Source organism: Chaetodon trifascialis, chromosome 1, assembly GCF_039877785.1.
Source record: "Chaetodon trifascialis isolate fChaTrf1 chromosome 1, fChaTrf1.hap1, whole genome shotgun sequence".
Lineage (NCBI taxonomy): Eukaryota > Metazoa > Chordata > Actinopteri > Chaetodontiformes > Chaetodontidae > Chaetodon > Chaetodon trifascialis.
In genome coordinates, this window is record NC_092056.1 from 26,051,954 (window position 1) to 26,076,729 (window position 24,776).

Consider the following 24,776-nt stretch of genomic DNA (forward strand, 5'->3'; position numbering starts at 1 on the left):
TTTCTCCAGTCAACACAATTGGCGAGATGGGATTTGTTGCTGAGTCACTGCTGCCATGGAGACAAGCGCGGTAATATATTTACTTGATGAGTGGTGTTTTTAAAGATATCCCACAGAAACATTTTCGTAAAGACAATTAGAAAAGTGTTTATATTTATATTAATCAAAATGACTTATTCTTATAAATAACAATAAAACATTTGCATCTATAGATTAAGTTAGCAAACACATTTTCCAGACTCTGTGAAGCCAAAATTGACCAAAATGTGACTTATAAGCTACGATCACATAAAAGATACCCTTCATTTCCTCATATAACTGCTTTTGATCATGCTTTTTGGTTTTAAAATGTCAGGATATAGTTATAGTTTCTGGAACACAGAGATGGTCACAGACATGCTAGAATCTTCACTGTTATGTCCCTAATTACCTGCCTTTACATGCCCGTCTGGATTGTGTTTATTGTGTGGGTGTGGGTCTTGGAACCTCAGCTTGTAACAATAATCATAAATCACTCACTAGAAAAGCATCACCTAGGTGTTTAAAAGGTAAATATTGCAGTGTGTTGATTTACTGTTTGCAACTTGCAAGCACATTAATTCAGAGTGTTGCTCAAATATTTGTGTCATGAGTGTATGTTACACAGATTTAATACCGGAGAGTCAATCACGTACTGGAGTTTTGTGCAGCCTTGCACAAGTTATTATGCCATTCAGCTGTTACTCTCATCTGGGGTATTTTAGCAGAAAAGGACACATCAGCAGGCTACAGAGTGAACATATTGGCTGCAACATGGAGTGACTCTGCACCTCTTTTATGCACCAACATCCTGCTGGTCAGAGTAAAGCACTCTCTCAGAATATGGTCTACTTTTTTAGGTTTATTTTGTAATATAGTATTCCCACAGAGGTCACCTCAGAATGACAGCACTGATGCTTTGACATTAGCCGGTTTGTTTGCCTGTTTATTTGTCTGTTTGTCTTACTGTTATTGCTGTGGTGTGTTTGACACAGCTTGTCTAAATAGTTCACGTAAAAGCTTTCCTTGGTTTTGGTTGAATTATTAGGCACCTCATTGACCTTAACTTTTTTCATTTCTTCCATTTCTGTTTCATTTCTGAACTTCCGGTCAGTATTGGTGGTTACAATAAATACAAGTTGAGGAGTTCATGACCTGGCACCACCACACCACTGCAGCAGATGGATTAAAAATGACTACATTTGTCACAAAGTTATGTTCTGTGTTTACTAGCTTTTAACCAGCTGTCAGTACGACGATGCAGGTTATTACATCATGAACATTATTTGCAGGGTTCTAACAATTAAATATGAATTAAAATACAACTCTTCACTCAACTATGTAGTTAATAATATACATTTTATTCATGATATATGTATGAATAATCATATTGTTGCACAATAATGAGCCCATGTCAGGGAAAACTCGGTTGTGTGTAATAGTGCACATTAACTAACCAGATGAGTATCCACTGTGTTTTGAATGAAAAATGTTGTATTGATATACTTTCAACAGCCAACCTTAAACAGCTTGAGATATCATATTGTAATAAACACGCAATTAAACACAAACACCAACACATTAAGACCAGTGACAATGACTATGTTATAGCAGCAGCATCGCTGATCTTGGCAGAGCATCCCTATGTAAATAACAGTCAGTGTTTGTCAAACTGATGTAGAATGTAAAAGGTTAATTTTCTTTCAGCTCTGGCAGGAAGTTAGAATACAAAATGATATTGGGCCCGTCCTTGTTGCTGAAATGCATGAGTTCAATATCAGTAGTCAATTGATACAGTTAATGTAACAGATCTAGTGTAATTCACTGTTCAGTAAGCACCACTCCCCTCACTTACTGTGACTACACTGTCAAGCTTTCCATTCTCGCATGACACATATTGCAGTTTAAAGAGCAGATTTACACTTGAAATTCTTAGAGAACAATGCGTTTTTGATTTCAGACCAATGTAAACAAAATGTTACTTGCATACTATAACTCCACATTCGATGAGTATGGGTATAGTCCTTTAATGCCTCAATCAGACGACAAGAATCTCGCCCAATTGTGAGAAGATTTTATCAGAGCTGACCAATTAAGATAAGATAAGACTTTATTAATCCCACACCGGGGAAATTAAGTTGTTACAGCCAGAAACTATTAAAAAAGCAAAAACGGTGGGTCAAAGAAGGGTCAAGTATTGCTATTGCCAATATTCTTATGAGAAAACTGCCAATGCCATATGTTGAATTGCACTTGATAAATACTGCTGCATAAAAAGAATACTGCAGTACCAGCACTGTTGCCAATCATGAGCAAGGGCGTCTATTCCCATGTCATCTGACATGCTAAACAACCTGTCATGCAGCATCCCAGACGCCCCACAACACCCGATGACTCCCCAATGCAAAGACGAGCATGTAAGAATTTTTTTGTCTTGACATGCCTGGTGTGATATCTTCCACGATATGTTCCGTTTAACACTCAGGTGCTCTGTTCATAGCACAGATGTGGCGCAGAGGAGGAAGAAGGATACTGAGTCTGCTGCTGTCAGATGGGAAAATGAAAGAAAGGGAAAGCTTGTTAAACTGTGGCAACAGTACCCCTGTCTATTCGACATTTTCTGGAGGGAATACCACGACCAAGTCAACAAAGACAAACGTTGGCAAGACATAGCTAAAGCTCTTCATCACCTAGTGAGCAGCTGGCTGTGCTGTCAGAACACTTTCCCCAGTCCTAACTGCAGGAATATGCTGATTACTAATTTCAGATCTAACATTAAAGTCTGTTTGATGTGGCCAACACAGCCAAGCCTGCGCCTTATAGAATAAATAATGATGGAAATAAAATGACTATACGTGAAACTCATTGTACCTGTCCTAATTGTTTTCCGGATGCTACACAGTACATGTTTAAATAATGAATTCTTTTCTTTTCTTTTCGTTATCGGCTACACAAGATCGCATCACACACAACGCTTCTGTCAGTTTGATTGGCAGTTGCTTCACCACCTCCCCAATGACATCTGACCTTGTGCCTGATCATGAAGACATGCTGTGATTAGTTGGGGTATTTCATGTAGTCTTACCAGTCACCCAACCGAGACACGGCAAGAGTTTATGGCACTGTGATGGTTAGATGTGACAAGGAGACCATCGTCAAAGACAAAAAAATCGTGTAGTCTGACCTGTGCATAAGAGCTGTCACAACTGGCTTATCGGTGTGCATATGCATTGTCATGACAATTTTCTTTCACATCACTGCACACTGTCTGTGAAGATTCTCATTCATCCGGGTCATGGTACTTCTAAGTGCTTCCGAAGGCTGATGGTTTGAAAGGAGTGAAAGAAGCCATCCATGTCAAACTGAAAAGACCATCACTGAACAGGGGAGGTTGTCTAAAAAAAACCACTTATCAGCCACTTACAATACAGTCCTGAGATCTCTCACCAGGCAACTTAACAGCCGTTCACACCAGGACTCATGTGAGTCACATGGGCCAACGACCCACCCATTCTCACCCATCAACACCTGTTGAGTCATCATCACCATGACTCATGCGACCCTAACAACTTACATGGAAGCTGGGAGAAGCTATCATCCTGCAGGAGGATAAATGCCTGGGACTTCCCATCAGTCAGTTAGAGCTGAAGAGCAGGGGGCCTAAGTCTTGGAGGGATATGTCTGTACTCATAGAATCTGGAGTTACAGGGCATAACTAACGTTATGCAATTAGGCTTTGCCATCTAAGAGCTGACACTATGGGTTAAGGTTTGCTGTTGTTAATGTAGTCAGTGCGCACGGTGACACAAAGCCCCACAAGCAGAAGACATACACTAGTTCACAACCTTATAATCATGAACCATAATACAACAACCAGTTGAGCCATGGATAACACTATGTCACTCCCCCCACACAGTAGTGCCACCACAGAAATGTAGGATGTTGATTATGTACTGTAACACCCCAAATGCCGTTGTGCAGATGTCTACCATTGTCATCCAGCTAAGGAGGTCTGTGGATGATGACAAGGCACTTGTGGCATGTGCTAAGATGTGCTGCAGAGGCTGCGCCCCCCCAAACTTAAGCTTTTTGTAATGGCATTGCACAGCCAGTGAGACAAATGCTATGACAGAGCCACGTCTTGTCAGTGCCCTCTGTGATGACCAAAGAGCTGCTGTGTCTACCTGATTGTTGCTGTGCATTTAAAGTAGAGACAAAGCGTGCACTGGGCTCAGTGAGACGCTTCTTCTGCCTTGTTTCTTTGAGGTGGGAGAAAGAACCTCTGGAAGGAAATAATTCTGGACTGAAACGAGTTTGTCGGTGTAAATAAGGACTTCAGGTATAAATGAGGGATTGACTGTGTTGCTGCGTTCCCATTCTCATTGATAGATAGACCAGACACTGCGATGAACAGCGCACATAAGCCGCTGAAGGCCTATTACTGTGACATGGAGGATCATGATGTCCAGCTGTAACGGTGCATCCTTGTGGCATGGGAGCTGCCACAGTTTTCCCACCAGCTGCACCATGGTTGGGAACCATGGTTGGTGCCACCAGAATCCATCAGCACCAGAATGCACCAGAAAAACCACTAGATTTTCCTTCTGAATGAATGCTAAGAGACAACAAATGGGAAACTGGGGGAAGCAAGTAAAGGAGGGCTCTGAGCAGTGGTGGCTCCTGACAAATTTCTCAGGGGGGGCAATTGTTGCGATGATGGCTAAGATGACCCGTTTAATGAGCAAAATAATAATAAATAAAAGTCAGATACCTAACTTTACAGTGTTACATTGTATTGTTTAATTTGGTTTTCCTGTTCAACAACTAGATGACAACACCAGACATGAATTGTACATACTGTACAGTATTTCTGTAAAGCTATATCAAGTTAAATGTCTCAAATACAATAAATTAGGTTTCACAATAAAACACTTCCACCATGGCCATCAACAGATACATTGTCATCTACTAGTTTGCCCATGAAATCACTATTAGCACAGTCTACAATTTACAAGCACCATGGATGCCATAGCAATAATCAAATCAAATTATACTATCATCAAAACTAGAATTAATCAAATCTTAACAGAACATGTTCAGTATATACAGTATTGGGCTGGCAATATGCAATCAATACAACTATTTACAATCCAACATATGGAGAGCACAACATAACACAACTCACCATTTAATAACACACTCACTCATCACTTGTACTGAAATTTTGCTCGCCTCTCTTTCAAGCAGGCAAAGTGATCAATTACCCTCTCATTGAAATCAAGCATGTTCCTGACAAGTTCTCTCCATGGAAAGCAAGGCCAATGTTGCAGTTGCTAGCCATGTCGATCTTGCAGTCTCCCGAGTCCTGACGCATGCGTGCGCTGTGATTATCTTTTTTCTTTTTTTTTCGCACGCTGCACGTATTGTCTGAGCACACATCAGTGCGTATGACGAAATCACGTTGGGGCAAGCCCTCCTGGAGCCCATAGAAATGAATTGTAGGGTCCAAAATTTGAAAAAAAAAAAAAATCTCAACATGTAAGTCTATGAGAGCGCCTGGGGCGATTTTCAATCTGAATGAAATTGCCCCGAGGGGGCAAGGATTCTGGTTAGAAAGTGATATTCAGGCTGCTGAATGTCACAACAATCTTCACGCTGCTGATTGGACAATAATATTAAGACTTAGACCGGCAAAATAAACTCTCTCTTTTTCGTGTGGCTTAATGAGGGCGGTGCACTATCGCCCACTATGGGCCAGCCGCCCCTGGCTCTGAGCCATGGACGATGAGTGAGGGCATCTCAGTGGAGGGTTATGTTTTGCATCCAGAGAGAACCAAAGAGCACATTTCTGGTTCTCTTGTGAGGCAAACACATCCACCTTCACCTCCCTAAACTTGTCCCACAACATCTGAACACATGTCTGACTTATTTACTACTTCTTGTGGGATGAACTTCCACAAGACAACAAGTGCACAGCATGTAACACAGCAGCAGACAGTCAGCAGCACCACCCTTACAGTTGATGTACGCTGCTGCAGTCATGTTATCTGTCCTTACCATGACATCTCTGTTTGTCAGCACTTGAGTGTTTTAGTATTTTCAGTGCCATGGACAGCTCCAGACATTTTATGTGGTGGGACAAAGGATTCACCCCAGCTGGAGAGACCTGCATCTGTGTACACTGATACGTGTGACATCGCTCTCCCGATGGTAAAACTGACAGAGTTTTCCAGTATCTCAGGTCTGACTGCAGTGTTTAACATAACCTCGAACCCCCCAAAAATGTAGTATGAAATGCTGCTGGTTTGTGAAGTAACACTCAGTTACTACTATAGTAAGCAGGTTAAGCGGACATGTTCATTTTATGTTAGAGCAGACAAACACTGCAATCAATTCTTTATACTTTTGCCCTTGAATTTGGTTTTGGAAAAGATCAAGAAAGAATCACCATCCTAACTCAGAGAATTGCTCTTACTACAGCCCCATGCACACTGCTTCAACATGCCGAGAAATCCAAGTTTGACAGGCCTGCTGCGCCTTGTTACAGTTCCTAACCTAGACAATCTCTGTCTGGAGGAGGCATTCAGCGAACTGTCATTGTCAAGTCACGGTATGCCATGCAATTTCAAAATAATGCATGATACATGTATTAAAGCACAGAGTAGAGGAATATTCATTGAAAAGAGAGTGTAAATGGGGAAGCTGTTAATTACAGTCATAAGATTTATGGAACACAGGAACAATAATGTCTTTAATGTGTTTGATTCAGTCTGTTTTTGTGTGAATGTGTGATGAAGAGCTCCAGTCCACAAAGGAGCAACCAGTTCAAGCGTCTGAGGGCCTGGGCTTTGAGCAGACCTGTCTGACACAGACATCAATGAGGTCGGCCTTCTGAGGCCGAGCTTAGGCATAATAATTAATCTTTTTTGACATCATCATCCTCAGTGTCACTTAGCAACCATCCATCTGCATTAACAAGACCACAAAAGAGGCCTGTCATGGACTGTCTAGGGTGGGACTTTCACTGATTACAATGCAAATGCCTCCATGTTGAAGTGAAAATGTAGTGGGGGCCAAATCCAATGAAACTATCTTTTCTATTTGTGGGACAGTATCTATCACATTTTTAGCTCCAATGTAAAGAGAAGTATACTGTATATAGTACGATATATATAAAGGGAGAAAAGCTTTTCACTTCTGGAAAAATAGTTGTTTTGGTTTTGGCTGTAATTGTTTGTACTGTGATGATCACTAACTGGGGGTCTGAATTTCTCTACAATCTTTTATACATTTTGGGTCCCTGCCTCTGTGTAGCAATTATGTCTAGTAAGGAGAAGGGAGCTACAATAAATCTGTTTTCAGTCTTGTGTTAGCAAATCAATTTTCTGAAGAGAAAATTAAAGTGAAGGGGGCATTTGAATAATTTTCATTAAATGCTGATGAGCTTGATTAGCTTCACCAATCACCTAACTAGATAAAGAGACAAACAATACTAACTTTTAAAGACTCAAATGCCCAAAAGTCACTTCAGAACACAACATAAATTTAATAATCAGGCCGGTCTGTTCACTAACAGACAGGACACATACTGAACTGACTGAAGCAACCACATCATAAACTACTGCTTGCTATCTCTCTCTCTCTTACAAACAAACACACACACACACACACACACACACACACACACACACACACACACACACACACACACACAGTGCAAAGTGCACAGATTCAAGCCTAACAGCAGTAATCCACAAACGTAAAGAGAGACCCAACTGCCTCTCAGCTGACAACAGGAAATTGCAAATGGCAATGTGTTCAGGTAAAAGACTGTGACTGAGTTCTTCACCATGTTTACTTCTGGAAAATTGGGGAATAACAGGCTGTCATACGGGGTGACACATCAGCCTTTGTTAAAGAAATTACTTTGTTCTTCACCCAGCTCTCTGATGTGCCTCCTGCACAAATTGTCCATTTGGCGAGCGTAGACAAAATGAAACTGCGTTTTTGGCATGTTGCTCTACCGAAGCACAAAGAACCGGGCAGATATGAATCCAATTATCCAAGGCAAATAACGGATGTTTCATTTAAGATGTGCGGCTGTCGCAACAGCAATGGCAGTACCACAATTTTCCTGCAGCCAGCGTCTATCAACTGCATCATCTTCTGCTCGACACTAACTCATCTATAGCTGTATAATACAAGACGTCAAGCATTGAGATGTCATAATAAATCTTTTGAAAGCATGGGAAACATGGTTGTCAAAGATGGAATATTTACTCACATGTAGCGTAGGTGTGGATTCTGAGCAAACGCTCGAGGTTGGATCGACTTCAGGTTGCAATTCATGATTGTTCTGAAATGATAAAATACAGATGAAACTATGAAGAAACACAGAAAGACACACTCTTTTCCTGCGTGGGCACATACAAACACTTGCACATAGTATCACAGTGTTATGATCATGTAACTACAGCAAGGCCGTTTATATATATATATATATATATATTTTTTTTTTCATTCTCCCATCCTTATCCTTGGTGCATTTCATTGTGCTTGTGTCTGTCTGTTCCTCATCTTGTTTTTCTTTTCCCCATTATTTTGGTCTGCTTAGTAGAGGCTCCACAAGACTTCACTGCTTCATTATTGTTTCATTGTTTTGTCTCTTCCAGTTTGACAATGTTTTGTCATTTGAATAAAACTGAAAGTAAACCTTTTTTTAAATATACAAAATCGTGGTCTTGTTGTAAGGAAACAATAATGCTGCACTCGTCCATTTCAAGACATTTTTCAGTCTTTGCTCAGCAGTCCACTAGAACAAATCAGAATAGTTCCTCGTCTATTCCAATTATTTTAGCTTCAATCTGCATGTGTACACCCTGCGGAGCTGACACTGAAATGGAAATTCACTTTGAACCACCATCTGATGAAAGATTTGAGAACTTGTGCGCCTTTGCTATAAAGGGACTGAAACATCCGATCATCCTAACACATTTCCTCATTGTGTTAACTTGTATGGAGTGAAAAAAAACTGAAATTAATCTAATCCTCATTTTTGCTGGGGACCCTGTGGATTCCTCTGAAGGAGTCTTGGAATTCCCAGTGCCCCAGTCTGGGAAACACTGTTCTGGGCTACAATGGTAATGACTTTTAATCTTGTAATCACAGATGTCTCTCTCCAAAGAAGTCATTGACATCATCAGTGAGTGCCTCATAACACAGTGTGCTGATTATATCCAGCTGTTGGTGCCAATTACCTTCTAGAAGTCTGATCACACCACTGTGGTGTTTAACTGGGACATCGCTTTCATCACCAAAAAATCCCCAAGGTGGGATTCTGGTGTCCCCAAGTATCCTTGAGAAGGTTTATGACAGGTTCCCCAGAAAAAATAATAACAATAATTTTACTATTATTTCACTCAATAGAAATTAGCAAAAGCATGTACAAGAATGACTATTTTGTTTGCTTCGATTATTATCCCCCAAGCAGTGATGACAAAAGTAATTACAAGTATACTGAACACAGCCATCTCTTTAAACAGCAGTGTTTTGATGTTTGCTTCATTTCACGTAACGTGTGCAACAAGTTGGAGGCTGTGCTTAAACATGTTTGCTTAAAAGGACAGGAATGCATCATTTAATTTTCTGAACCACACAAAGACGCAAGTAAAAGGCCACAGCCAAACACTTTTTCATTTGAAGGGGGCTTCTGAAATATCTTCTAAACTCTGCACCACTCTCGTCTTTAAACATACAATAATCAAATATCTGCCAAATAAAAATGAAATTAAAGATTAGATAAAATTCTACTAAAACATGCAAAGTGTTACGTGCCTCAAATAAAAGCACATATTTTAGCACAATGATGCACCAAAATAACAGAGATGAGTCTGGTCACAGTCTATATTTTTTTGTTGGCAAAAAAAAAAAAAAAAAAACATCAGACATTAGACAGTGGCACTGAATTGATTCCACTAACAAATATTTCCTGTGATATATCTTACTCCTCTGAATCACACAGCTCCATCGTTGTCCAGGAACTATTAAAAAGCCACACTGTTGCACTGGGTGACATTCATTATCATGAACACGCACTGCAGTTTATTTTGACTGCTGCTGTAAAAATGATGTTGAGTGCCACAGACAAAGTCAGAAAGCATAATTCACAATTGGTTTTGATCTTTTACAGGATTTGTTGACAAGAAAAATCATAATATAGCCAGCCTTACCTTTTAAGGTAACTGAATACTGAAACTACTGCCTACGCTCAAACAGGTCTGTTTCTCTTGGATTGCTAAGGGCAACTCATATGAAAAATTATTGCATTTTTTTATTAATGTGTTTTCTTTTTTTTTTTTTCAATTACTCAAAAAAAGATGAATGAGGTAAAATGAGGTGATGTAAGGTACCCTAGAATAACTTTTTTTCTCTCATCCCTCCATACTGCTAACAGCCCCAGAAGGTAACAGCCTTCCCTGGGAAGGCCTGACTCCAGCCAGGGAGGAGCCAGCGTCCCCAGACAAGGCAGCAGGAGAGAAGCAGTGGTAATGAGAAAAATGCTAATTTAGTGGTGGAGATATTGCACTTGGCCTCCCTGATGAGGGATCAAGGGGATCAAGGGAGAGGCCAGCTCTGACTTTGGAGGGCAAAGGAGAGTACGGTTCTCTGCAGAGAGGAAAAAATGGAGAGGAAGAAGGAGGCGGCAGCTGAGGGCGGAGTGGTGGTGCGAGAGGAATGTAAAGGATGTGGCCTCATAATGCAGGGTAGCAAAGCAGGAAAAGAGTGGAACATTGCTTTGAGGAGGAAAGAGAAGAGAATTAGAAAAAAAAATCTTAACACAACAGCAGGGACCCCTAATTCAATTTTCCCTGCTGCTTTTTAGCATTATTTGATCAGTGGCTGAGCAAAGCGAAGGGGATGCTCCACCGGCGTGGGGCTGACGAGAATTAAAAGCTTGTTTAAATATCAGCTTGCGTTAGGATCAGAAACACACCCTTCACTCCCTCCTCTCTGCACACACGCATCTAACACCTTGTCATCTCCTCTGAGAATTAGCCCGGATTGTGTCACATTCAGAGAAGTATCGGACATTAAATCCTGATGCGGTGCTAGTGATACTGTAGCCGCAGCCCTTTGCATTGTGAGCTGAATTACTTGCTCTCATCTCTGGGAGAAAACTGTTGGCCACTCTGCAGAGAGCAGGCGGGCAACCTGATGGAACATAGGGATTAACAGCGGTACAGGTTCCACTGTCCTTGTCCAGATCTGCAACACAGTAGGGTTGAAATATAGTGAAGTATCTGTCACTTGTCTCCCATCGCTGCCCTCCAGATAACAGCATCAACACTCACAGTCTCTGTAGTCCAGTGTAGAGCCCCATATCGACGTCTCTCAGAGTCTGCAATCCTGTCCAGTTCTCTATGTGTCTGTAAACAGAAAGAAACAGAATAGTAAATGAGAGGTTCCTGTTCATCAGAGGAGAAAGGAAAACAAACTACAAGATATGATGGGAAGAAAAGTCTTTTTTTTTTTTTCCGTCACCAAGTCACCAAATGGCGGGCTGTGTGTTGTCAAAGTTTTTGAATCCATATTCATTTAAATTGCAATTATTGGAACAGTTCTGACAGAGCGTTCTCTGCTGCCCTCTGATAGATTTAATTGCCAAGAGGCAGCTTCTGAAGCTTAATCTATGTGAGGGGAAGTATGAGAGGGACCAACCAAATAAATAGTTGAGATGACTTTACTTCGACTAATACTATCGCCAGACTCACAGGGGAAACTCTGTCTATGTGGTGGCATAAAAGAGGTAGTTAAGCTGGCGCCTTTAAATTAGCTTCAGGAAAAAGAGCATTTGTAAATTATTTGTTTGTTATGGTTTGGAAATGAAATGGGCAACACACATAGGGCACACTGGTTTCAATTAAGCCAGGGAAATGAGGAAATGTAGCACTGGACAAGGCAACGGCTTTATTACTTTGTTTTGGAAAGAGCAAAATATGATTAAACGCTAAAGGGAACTTTATCCTAAATGTCAAATTTCGATGTTAATTTTTTTTTAATGCCAACATAACAATCAGTGAGACACGAGAGTTTTTTTTAAATGGCAGCATGACAGCTGATTGGTGGTTCACTGTATCAAATTTACATGCACATATACGGTTTAGACATATATGGACCCATAAATACATACCATCCATATCCATTCACACAGAAACACACTAAAACAAGCCTAAAATTTGAAGTGCACTTACATTTCATCACTATCACTATGAATTCTGCAATCAGATAGCAGTTTGTATTTTATGACAACAGCAGGAAAATAAAATTCCTGCTATTGGTTTTAGCAAAACTTGAGTTCTTGTAGTATATCTTTTGGCTCTTGTCATCTGGTGCACAATGATGAGGCTGCATCTCAGACATTGTATTTATGTGGGCATTGTGCTCCAGGGTGCAAAACCTGCTTTGGTGGAGAGGAGGGTACAGGTCTGCCAAATGTTACCAGCACTAGTGGAACCCCACCATGCATGACTTCATTGAAGGCTGGCAGGTGGGAGCAGTTAACAGTGAGAGTGTTGCTTTTTCAAGATGTTTTTCCAATAAATGAGTTTTCAATTCTGGCTACAACCGGAAAATCAACCACGCAAATCCATGGCAGGTCTACTCCAGTCCAGAGGGTGGTGGCAATGCACCTGACTAGTGGTCACTAGTGGTCTAGTGACTGCCAAAACGCCACAAGAAGAATAAGTTGTGCACTTTAACAGTTAAGTTACAACAGTTGTCAGTTAGCAATAACAACTGGCTAGCTGACAACTAATGTATCCATAAACACCTTTCATGTTGCTCTCTCACTCAAACAGATCATTCAGAGCACAGGCTGGTCAGAGATCAGATAAATGCTACAACAGCTCATTAATACTATCACTGTGAAGGTACTAAAAGCTGACGACCACATGAGAGCAAAATGTATGTTTGTGAGCACGAATGTCAAAGTGTTGTTGAAAACTGCTGTAAACGCTTCACGCCGACAGAGTAACATGACTGATGTTTAGATTAGTGTCGAACTCATGGCAGCTGATTCTGAAGGCAGGGAGCTGAGTCATTAATGTGACCTGCAAGCAGACATGACAGATTCCCCTCACAAGGCTTTGCTCATTCACAGTACCGCTGCGTAGCGACATGGAGAGAGGGCAGACTCAGAGGAAATTAAGTCCACACACTGTGATATAAGGTTGGAGTCTTCCCAAAAGAGTGGCAACATGGGCGAGATTGTACAGAGCAAAATTTCAACGGAAGAAAGTCCAAATCATTTAGCATTTCCAGGTGGGCAACAAAGAATCTCCCAGGTGAATCAGTTAAAGACAGGGCACATAACACCTGAAGAAGAAGCAGTCACAAATATCCAGTCAGTAAGCTTAAACTTTGACTGCACGTGCATTTAATAATGGGTGATGTGACAGATCACAGTTCACAATAGCACAAAAGAGTTTATGATGAATTGAATTACTTGATTATAAACTGAAGTTTCTGATACTGTTCTAGAAAACATTTTGACGCTGGTCTGTCCCTATATATCTTAATTATTAACATTATATTGTGAGCTTCTATATCATGTACGAAATAACGGAAATCTGCTGGGTAGGTCACACAGCTCTGATTAAAAAAGTGTCAGTCTCCGATATATAAATAGTAAGTTTTGTCATAAGTCACACACCAACATTAAATCAGGTTCAAGATCAAAACAACAGCAATAGCAATAGCATTCTGGCAAAGGAAACGGCTTCAGGAGGGTGTTTCAGAGAACGTGAAAACATACAGCTTATACAAACACCACAATGTGGCTGAAACTCAATTATCCACTGAGGACTGGACACATATGTGGCCAGCCTCTAAAGGATGGTGCACCTCTCACTCAGAAATCTCTATATAAAAGTAGTCAACAAAATGCTATCATATGAACCGTAGAAGATACCACACAAACCACAAGAAGGCAGAACAAATGTAAAATCCAGCCAAGCCGGTTAAAAAAACTACAAAACATGAATAACTAAAAAAAATCCTCGGTCATTCCTGTTGGATGGAAGTGAAACACCCAGGCAGCTTCTTTCCTTTTTTTAACATACCTTGTCCTTTGGACTGAAGAGATGTGGTATTTAGCATTGGACAGTTTTTATACCTTTTCAATCAAATAGTTTTGTAGTTTAGGGCAGGACAGACCTGAAAGATAAGACAAAATCTAACTGACAGCATGTGTGACCGACAGCGTCACCACTCCTGCTGCTGGGGCACATAGCTGACTGGTGCAGTAGCAAGAGTATATTCTTCCTTAAATCACACGAAAGAAAGTTTCCTTGAGAGTAGCACTATAGAGGATTGTAAAACGTTTTGAGAAATACAAACAAAAACATAATTAGCATGTTTTTCCCACAGAGACACAAAAAATATGCCAAATAAGAAACAGCTGAGCAGCTTCCTATCTTTAGAAGAGCTGGAGTATGCTGAACCGCGCTCAGGTTTGAGCACTTGTTTTTATTCATACTTGGTCTGGCTAACCCAATGCACATATTGTTTGTGTCCCCACTGGGAAGGGAATTTGGCAACTGCAATGATTAAATACACAAGGCAATTAGGCCGCTTTGCATCAAAGGGGCATCATTTCAACAGCACTGAATATCATACTAAGATACTGATGCAATACTGTGTTAAATCGAAAAATCATCATAATTTATCTGGGCACAAAATGTTTTCATTTGCAGCACTGCTCTATGCTCTGTGATACAATTTAGCACGATCCCCATTTTCATCAAGCTGCTGTCAACAAACAGCGCAGAAGAAGCAGGCAACACCTCCCTGCGGACCTGAGCACGTTGTCTGCTCAAAACCTCTGATTGTCCGCGGCACATTGAATATGCATGTGGATTAGATTGCTGTGAAGAGATGGATATGAATAACAAAAATGCTATGATAATACAGGGGCATTCAATCTCTGTCCTGTTATTCCCAGATCCTTGGAGGATGCACAAATAAAATGGTACAAAAATAAAATCAACATAATTCGAAAAGTAATGGAGATGCTAACACTTTACATTTCAGGCATTCAAGTAGACACTTACAATGAGTCATGCGGTACAATAATTTCAAATTGCCGCTTTGCCAAAACGAATATTGCACAGAAGAAAGGAGATTTGAGCAAAAGAAAAAAGGATGTGAGTTTCTTTTTTTTTTCTGTTATCTGTCTTTAACTAATTTGCTGTCCACACAGTTGTTGTTGTTTTTTTTTCCAATCTCTGTTTTCTAAAAGGGTTTTCTAAATAAATTTGCCTTGACATGACTTGCTTAATAACAAGCAAGTACAAAGGAGATGAGCAGGATGCTATCAGAACAAATTGTTCAGGCTGATCTACCAATTTGCTCTCAAACATACAAGCCTACGAAATTACAGCCACCTTCCATCTGCTTTAGAAAATGGCCTCCAACAAAGTACAATCTGAACTGGGTGGCAGGGTGGTCTGGTGCTCGAGGAGAACACCCTGGAACCAAACAGTAACAGATTCGATCCCAGCAACAGCCATCTGTTGTGTTGCAGTGGCCTTGGGCTACGCACTCAACCCCTACCTGCTATCTTGTTCTGGGCTTCTGTGAATATGCTGTTTTTCATTTCTTAATATGTAAACGTAACAGATAACAGCACAAAGGCAGAATTTTACCCAAGAGAATGATACCAATTTGAAAATCACAAACTGGAAAGCTCTGGATTAAAAGCCAGTGAGAATCTGCTCTCCTTAAGCAACTGCTATTGAAGTAATAGTTTATTAGTGACAAACGAGCACAGAATAAATGTGAGCAGTAATCAATGCGCTGCTCAGGCATTTGAGAACATAGAGGGACAGATTTGTTGATTTATACAAGAAGGTTTTATATTTTTGAACTGTCACCTACTATTAGGTTGGTAATGCTATTACTATTGCCACCCTGTTAGACCCTGCCTTCTATGTAATGCCAGGCTGTGGATGTTCCATCAGCACTTTTATTCTCCTAATAGACTTTAGCTGTGAAAAACATACTACCCTAACATGAACATATGAGTGTGTCCCGTTAAGCAGTCGACTGATTTTCTTTGAACAAGCTGTAAACACAACACAGACATATTAACACCCTTTAAAGCAAACAGTTCCTGATTTAAACCTCCAGCAGACATGAAGCAATGACAGCACTCATTTGGAGTCATGTCTCTGGCAAGTCGATACATGTAAGTCCAACATTTACTCTCCTTAATGCTCGGTTTTGGCCTCCACCGGCTCTTAAGAGAAATCTCTGCAGCTTTTGTGAATAAATGTTCTACAATGTTCACCAGCTAGTCACTAACTTTGTCTGTCTACTATTTGGTGCTAGGTTTTTTGTTTGTTTGTTTGTGTTTTTTTTTTTTTTTTTTGTTTCTTTTTTGGTGAACACAGCTACCTACTGTGGTTGGAAACCAGCTGATGAGAGCTGTGAGACTCAATCAAAACTGCTGGTGGCCATAAAGCCAAAACTTTGAGCTGAAAGATGCTAGATGATGCAGCTGAAAACCTAGAATACAGCACTTCACAACTTTACTACAAATTGCCGGCTCAGTTGCAAACAGTAGGAGAGGATGGTTTAATGGATAGGGTTAGAGACAGGTTGCTAGCTAGTGAGCCTTGCCTGTAACATGAAGATGTGTGTTGTGATGAAGACGATGTGTTTTTGATGAGACACTACCGCTGAACCAATCCCTCCACTGAAATATGTGATAATATGAGAACAAGATACATGAGGCTCCCAGTAGCACAAACACCAAATATCTTCTGTTTCTCAGTAATCTCCTCTGATTCTGCCCATTGTTTCCAATACTGCTGTCTGTCTGTGATTTACGACTTTGTTGGGATGATCTACAATGCTCGCGCCACCGCCTTAATGGGAAAATGTTTAATAAAATAGAATGTCTCTGGTGTGTTTGTGGGATATTGATCTACATTCTGCCTCCCTCCCTGTTTTCATAGAGGGAGAGCAGCACTCTTCCACAGCCCAAACACTTCAGAGAGGGGACGCGGTAGTGAAGTAGCACTCCTCTAGATTAAAGCACATGCCTAACATCAATCAGATAACCTGCTTTTTTTAATGCTTGACTCAAAAGTGTCTGCAAGCTGCATTGTAAAGATGGGGCCAGGAGACGCATGTAAAGGACGCAGAGGAAGCAGGGATGATGAAAAACAGAGGAAAGGAGGCTATTTCTCTCAACGTTTACTGCAACTGGTAGGCTGGAACAAGCCATCCTCCAAACCAATCATGAGGGACATTTGGCATTCAAAGCTTATAAATGGGAATCAAGTATTACGATCACTACGGTTTTGCTCACTGAGGCAAACTCACGGCTGTTACCTCTATGCAAATGCAATCACACATACAGGCAGACAGATGTACCGGCTTCCTTCCTAATGTATGAGCCTATGAAATTATATCCGCCTTCCATCTGTTGGTCAGAATCTGATTTATAAAATGGCCTCCAACAACAGTATTAATATACAAAGCCAACTGGGGTGTGCGGCGTACTTTTTTTCCACCCTTTTCTCTCCAGAGAGGATTGTTGGCGTGCCACCCTGCTTCACGTTCTGACAGTTACACACATTGATGGACAATGAGAAGCTTCACCACAGGAGTCGGGCGTGATGCACCTTGCCAGCGCTCTCTAACAGCAGGTGCTGTGCATAGGAAAGTTTACTGGCTCCCTCTCTCATTTTCTCCCCATGCGTGCTCAGTGAGTCTTCCTTTGATAAATAAAGGTTAAAATAAAAAAAATGATTCAGTGTTCATATTGACAGATAGGAACATCATGGAAACAAATGGGCCCACTGCTCTTCTCCACTGCACTTTTACTGGGAAAATATGAAAACCGGGCAAATTGTGACAATTTGTCTCAATTACATTAACAGCAGACACTGTGAGCTGGAGAATATGATATCGATATAAAAGTGACAGGCAAAATTGACCAAATTACAGCTATATTAAAAATGATTCCCCTGCATAGAAACGATGGATTCAGCACCAAGGATAAAACCCAATTTTTCTAGCAACTGCATCTGAAAATCCATGGGGACAGACAAATGGAGGGTGAGAGAGAGCAGTCGAACAGTTCAGTACAAAGCAAAATGAAAAAATAGCAGGAATGAAATTTCAATTGATTGCTTTAGTTATCAGAGATTTCCAAGGGACTTATCCTATAGGGGAAGGATGGCCCGAATTATAGACCAATCAGCCAACAGTTTTTTTCTGTTAAACTAGTAAAGTGCCTCTTCAAAACGTGCCTGTTCGGAATGGGCCGACTGCTCGCAGCTTTTTCAGTATCATCAACCCGCAGAGCCACAGAGCCCCTGCAGTTCAGCAACACAGTCAATATTACAACACGGCACCAGTTTGAGACAGAATATTGAGGTGTGGCAAAAATATTATCAATAATCATTATCATTAATAATTTAAGTGTGGCTCATTTCTACTTCAGAAAGTCTGCTTGTTTAACGACATTTAATTGAATGAATACAGACCAAAGACACATTGCACACATCAAATGCAAAATGCACAATCATTTTTTGGATTAGTTAAGTTCTTGATTAACATTATGTGCATTTGCTGCATGCTGAAAGAAAAGCTCTGCCTCAAACTCTATGTTTTCAAGTTTTACCATGAATTTATGATATTTATTCAGAGTGGTGATCCACTACTCTGAGTAAATATCATAAATTCATTTGCCAAGGTGCTACAAAGGTTGACATTATTCATTGACGATGGCTTGCTAATGTTATTAAGCCACCATTAAGTTAACCACTGCGTAGGGTTATCAAAACGCTGATGCCTTGTTAGGGTATAATCAGTGCCGTTGAGAGAGAGGGTTAAACATTGAATCCTCATGATTTAAGTCCTGGTTGATTTGGTCAGACCTGTAGCGACTGTAACACAGCAAACGCACTTTAACACAATGGGCTCTATTTTCGCGGCGCAGGCGAGGCGCAAAGTCAGGTCCGCCGCGCTGATGGGCGTGGCGGCGAAGACTTTGGTATTTTCGTGCGCTGTGCCGGCAGCGCATCTCCTCCTCCTTCTCATCTCAGTCCCACCCAGCGGTGCAACTCGGAAAGAGGGAGGGGAGAAGGCGTGGAGTGGGTTTGACACAGCCGAGTCAAATTTTCACCAATCACAGCAGCTCCTCGCCTCACCTTTAAGAACGCCGCTGGCGAGGCACATGGCAAGTGGCAAGTCCAACGCCCAAACTTCTCCCAGGAGGAGACTGACGTCACTCATGTCTCTGTGTGTGTGTGTGTGTGTGTGTGTGTGTGTGTGTGTGTGTGTGTGTGTGTGTGTGTGTGTATATATATACAGTATTGTTCTATATTTTGTGGTGGTACATTAAGTACTTTATTATTATTTGTTTTATTATTTGCTTTTTATATATATAGTTCTCTCTCTTTTCTTTCTTTTCTAATTTTATTCTAATTCTAATCTTGTAAGGAGCACTGCAACAAAAACAATTTCCCTTCGGAGATAAATAAAGGATTTCTGATTCTGATGTCTAAATATGAGGTCCTTAGATGGTAAATCCTCGGCCTCCTCAAAGCAATGATGTACTCCATCTTTGTAGATAACGTTAAGCATTACAATGATAACATTTGTATTTGGAATGAAATGACGTGGGTAATAGCGGACAACGATCATCACTTACGTTTTTCCATGTGTCTGTCTCTCTCTGTCTCTCGAGTGCTCTGAGATGGATGCAGTATATCTGCTCTGTAGGATGCCACGGCTGTTTCTGGTTGGCACAGCAACGTTAACCGATTAGTTCGCCTCCCTGTTTCACCTGTGTACATTCGGTCAGGGTGAGTGACCACGCGTGCTGAACGCACTTGCGATGTCGTCAGATGAGATGCTGATCAAAATATATAAATTTAGGTCTGACTGTATGTGCTGACTCAGATAGCTGCATTGAATCGTCGCTGTTGCTAACGCAGTGTGCGTTCGATGACTGACCAAGCACTGCTGAAAACACCGTTAAAACCACGCTGCCGTCTTGTTGACGGCGTGATATATGGTGTCATCACGTTTTCAGTGGATAGCCGTTATCGCCTAGCAGCCACCCATCCAGAGGGGTGTCCCCCTGAAAGACTGTAGGTACGCTAGAATTCGCCGGATGAACGAGTCATGTGCCGACCCGGGGAAAGTGGCATACAGCAGTGAAATGCCAGACACTGTGGAAACCTGCCTGTGAGGTGTTGGTGACGTGAGCGCACGACTCCGCCGATTTACGAAAACCCACTTGCACCGCTGGTGCACAGAGTTGACCAGGTCTGAGGTGGCGAGCTTTCAGCGCACTTTTACGCCGCCGGCGCAGACCAAAATGGTCTAAAATTCCAGTGCACTGGCTCATTATGCGGGCTCATTATGCCGACCCCTCCCCCCTACTGCCCATCCTGGTGCACCTCTGTACGCCTCGGTTTACCAAAATACCAAGTGCGCCCTGCGCCTGCCTGTGCCGCTCAAAAATACTACTGCGCCGGCGGCGGAGTCAAAAATAGAGCCCAATAGGTTACACAATTCTGAGGGCAGCAAACAAACTATTGTTGTTTCAATAAAGACAACAGGCAATAAGTGACCTTTTTTCCATCATTCTGTGAGTAACCATGATCTGATTTTAGGCTGCACATGGCTGACTGTGAACAGCAGGGCAAAGTCAAAAGATTTGGTTACACTGCTGAGAAGTTGGATGTGTGCAGCCTATCGCCTGCAGCTGTCCATTTAACACCTCATTGCGGCTGCACCTTCTTTTCCATTACTCCCTGTAATATTTCAACCTGATCCACTGTCAGAAAATACCAAAAATGACCATTGTGGTGTTTTGAAGTAGCATTTTTGATGAACGATAGCAGTCAGTGTCAGTCTCACTGAAAAACATGTTCCACATCCTGTGACTACTTTAGAATAAAAGTTAATCTGCATGTTACTGTTCTCAAAATCACCGACAACAGCCACTAAACAACCATAAGCTACCAACCTACATGCCCATAACATTAACCTTTTTGCTAATGGTATGCACGTAAACAGGCTAGCAGCTGTTTCATCCTTTCATTTTGTGGGGATTGAGTCATTCTAATGCCAGGGCTCGCCTCCCTACATGCAAATGTTCCACCATAACAAGTCCCCCCAACACTGATTTGAATCCTGTGCTGTGCACTGCCAAAGACTACTCTGATTGATTTAAAGAAATACAAACAAGCCAAAGCGTTTTATTCCTGGTAGCAGAATGATAATGGTGCAGCCACAGCTTTCTCCAGCGTGGAGATAGTTCTGGCTATGGGAGACTATAACACTATATAGTCCTTTTTAAAGAGCACTACAAAGACTGCGTGGGATGTTACTGAATATTGATCACAGTATATAGTAAATGAGCCATACTTACACTGTCTCCACCTGCACATATGTCAATAACAATCACACTGACAGACAGAGAATGCTGTTGCTTTTTATTTCCTGATATCATTCTGCACTTTAAGTCCTTATTGTCTAACATTCTTCAAATTAAACCTCTAGTCTTCAGCACTATTCTGTTTTTACTGGAAAAACTCAGCTCTCACAAACAAGAAAAAAACTACAAAATCGGGGAAATAAGCAAAATTACCAACCAACAGAATAGGAAAATTTCACTTGCCAAGATTTTTAAAACAAGTCAAAAATATCTCATCTCAAAGACCCACGCTTATCTTAAAAATAGTCCAGCTATTGTCGCTGCCTGTACTGTGTGTGTGTGTGTGTGTGTGTGTGTGTGTGTGTGTGTGTGTGTGTGTGTGTGTGTGTGTGTGTGTGTGTGTGTGTGTGTGTGTGTGTTTGAGGGTCAGGTAAGTATCAAGAGATTCATTTTCAGAAATCACCACCAGCTAAAATACAATACTCCATTGTGTGAAAATAATGAACTGTGAAACCCTGATAATCAATCATTTATGTTCAAGACTCTTTTGATTTATTTATTTTATACTGTCTCTAAAACTAAACTCCATGTGCAGCTCTGTACAGAGAGAGAGAGAAAAAACTGCCAGCCAGTTTACCATTCAGTTCACTTCTCTATGTGTGAGAGCTGTGCCGTTCTGAAGTCATGCCAGAGCCATCAGCTCAGAGTGCTTTAACGCTGCTAATATTTCCAGCCAGGATGCCGTCCCATGGCTGCCCCCAGACTGTTCTGTGTCACTGGTTTGCCGATCCAGCCTCGGGTGGAAACTACCTAAGTCTCTGAGTGTCACTGTTCGCTACAGGCCAATCCGCAGCAGAGATTTGGCAGGGATAAACATCGTGGGAGCATTGGTCCGTGCTCTGAAAGGTATCAACACTTCGCACATGACTAAGCTGAAGCGTTTCTGCCCAAAATGAAAATGACTATAATTAGTATGCCATTTTGCCAAGTGTCATCAGGCTATGATCCTCTCCGGATTCAGCTCCATACTGGAGTTACTCAGCAGCAGCTCAGAAGACGATGGATCCGCACATCAACAAATGTCACTTTCAACAGTGTACACCTCCATCGGCATGGGACAATAAGCAGAGTGAATCTGCACTGTCAACCCACAGTTATCAATAAACCATTCAATGCTCAGAATCTTAAATACAGGCAGTTTCAGCAAGTATTAGCAGCCTGTTAATGCCTCATTCATAAAGTGAAAACTGTATATATAGCATTTAGAAGTGTCAATCTGTTTTGTTTTCCAAGGCAGCCATCCCTATGTTCCCAGGGTCCTGTGTTCCCCAAATTTACATGGATCATAGTGGGAAAATGGTAAAAGGTCCTGTGTTCCCATGGTTCTGTTCTCCGGTTCTACATAGTGCTCTCCCAGGGTCCTATGATCCAAAGGTTCTATATTTCCAAGGCTAGGGTTTTGAACCAAATACCATAGGACGGTTAATGTGCATTAATAGAAAAATAAACTTGGGAAACAAGACCCTGGAAACAATCAAGAATTTGAAGCAGCAACAATTGATTTTTGAGCCACTTGGAGGCAGCAGAACAAACTGCAATCATTGAAAAATCAACTCTTTGAAAAGCTCTTATGGCAAAAATGTTAGCAAGCGACAGTTGGTGTCGTATTTCTGGCCATCTGGCAAATATAAGTCCAATATTCAGTCATAGCTGTGTTTGGTCTCCATCAACTCCTGAGCGAAATATCTGGTTCTTTCGCAGCTAAATGCTTCACTATGTACTTCAACTAGTTGCTAACTAGCTAATTATTGAGCAGGTAGTGTACAGTTGGTTTAACAAGGGTTTCTTGCTGAAAACAGCTTCTTACTGTGCCTAAAGCGTAGAGAAAACGATAACAATGCGTTCAAAGATGCTAAAATTCTCTGTAGATGTGAGAGAAACCACAGATTTTCTGTGGCTTTTATCACAATTAACTCCTTATTGTATTCACTGAGCTGTTGGTAACATAAAAAATATTGATAAATACAGATAATAAATAAGTTAATAACAATTTCTCATAAAAGTGTTTGAGTGAATGTGCAGTTTCTGCTGTTATGTGTTTGATTCAGCTGTCAAACAGTGAATATCTCCTTTGAGGATACCTTTACAAAACTTGAATTTAAAAAAAAGAAAAAAAAGATCAAAACCTTTTCAAGGACTGTCTGTTACCAGCCTGAATATGGAGACTCATGGATGAAACAATCCACAGCATACCTCTTTTTTGTTGTTTACATCTGTTAGACACAAAAGAGGAGCTTGATAGAATGAATTGTTTCATAAATGAACAAAACACTGACAAAAAAACAAGAAATGAGAAACTTAAATCTAAGCGGAGATGGGTAAAAATATTAAACATACAAAAAAAAAAACCCACAATGAACTTAATCAATCAAGGTTAACTCTTTTGCCCATGAGAAACTAGATGATGGAGAGCAGATCTTTCCATTCACGGCCACGACAAAACCTGCGCAAGATTCACAAGGCTTTCTGCTGCTGTCAGCAGTTATACCTCAACTCTTCTTAGAGCTCCACTGTCCTGCTGAGCATGATAATGTTTAATCAAATAAGTGATCGTATAGCACTGGCTGTCTGCCAGAACAGCCATACTGCATGCAAATGTAGGAGACACAGAGATATGCTGTGTACTTAAAATACATCCCATCTGGAGATATTAATAATTATTGAACGATATACACATCGGAGCTCGTTCAAACTTCCCGTCTTTAGAACACACAATGTCATAAAGTCAGACTTTAAAAGTATATATTATATATGGTTAGATTTCTGATTGTGCTATGGAAATGTGTAGTGAGGAAAAGTAGGACAGGGCAGGAAGGAACAGGACAGAACAAGGAAGGACACAATAAGGTAGGACAGGCAGGATTAGAATATAGAACAGGAAAGGATACATATGATGGGATAAAATACAGAGGATAAGCTAGGATATGATATAGGATTACCAACCCCGCCACAGCCTGTTCACCTTCCTAGGTCCTAAGGACAACAACAAGCACTTCATTATACATCCTACAGGGACAGGATATACACTTTGGGACAGGACAGGAGATAAGACAGAACAGAACATAGGAGTGGATAGATAAGAGTAGGCCAAAGGGGTAGAAAAAGCAACGGGATGGGACCCTATCCCAAGACGGGACAGGATAGAAGATATAGAGTTGAGCAGGCTTTGAATAGGTTTGGAAAGGAAATATTATCGGATAGGATATAGAATAGAATTAAAAAGGATAGAATATAG

The 24,776-nt window shown here is 41.0% G+C and overlaps 1 protein-coding gene across 2 annotated transcripts in view; it reads right to left on the reverse strand.

The window, feature by feature from the left end:
• Positions 1-24,776, reverse strand: part of ntrk3b (neurotrophic tyrosine kinase, receptor, type 3b) — a 194,318-nt gene that overhangs the window by 149,717 nt on the left and 19,825 nt on the right. For both annotated transcript variants that reach the window (XM_070970084.1, XM_070970076.1), the window contains exons 2-3: positions 11,370-11,444; positions 8,303-8,374 (exon numbers count right to left, since the gene is read on the reverse strand). In XM_070970084.1, the coding sequence (XP_070826185.1) occupies positions 8,303-8,374; positions 11,370-11,444 (147 nt within the window). The remainder of the gene's footprint in view (positions 1-8,302; positions 8,375-11,369; positions 11,445-24,776) is intronic.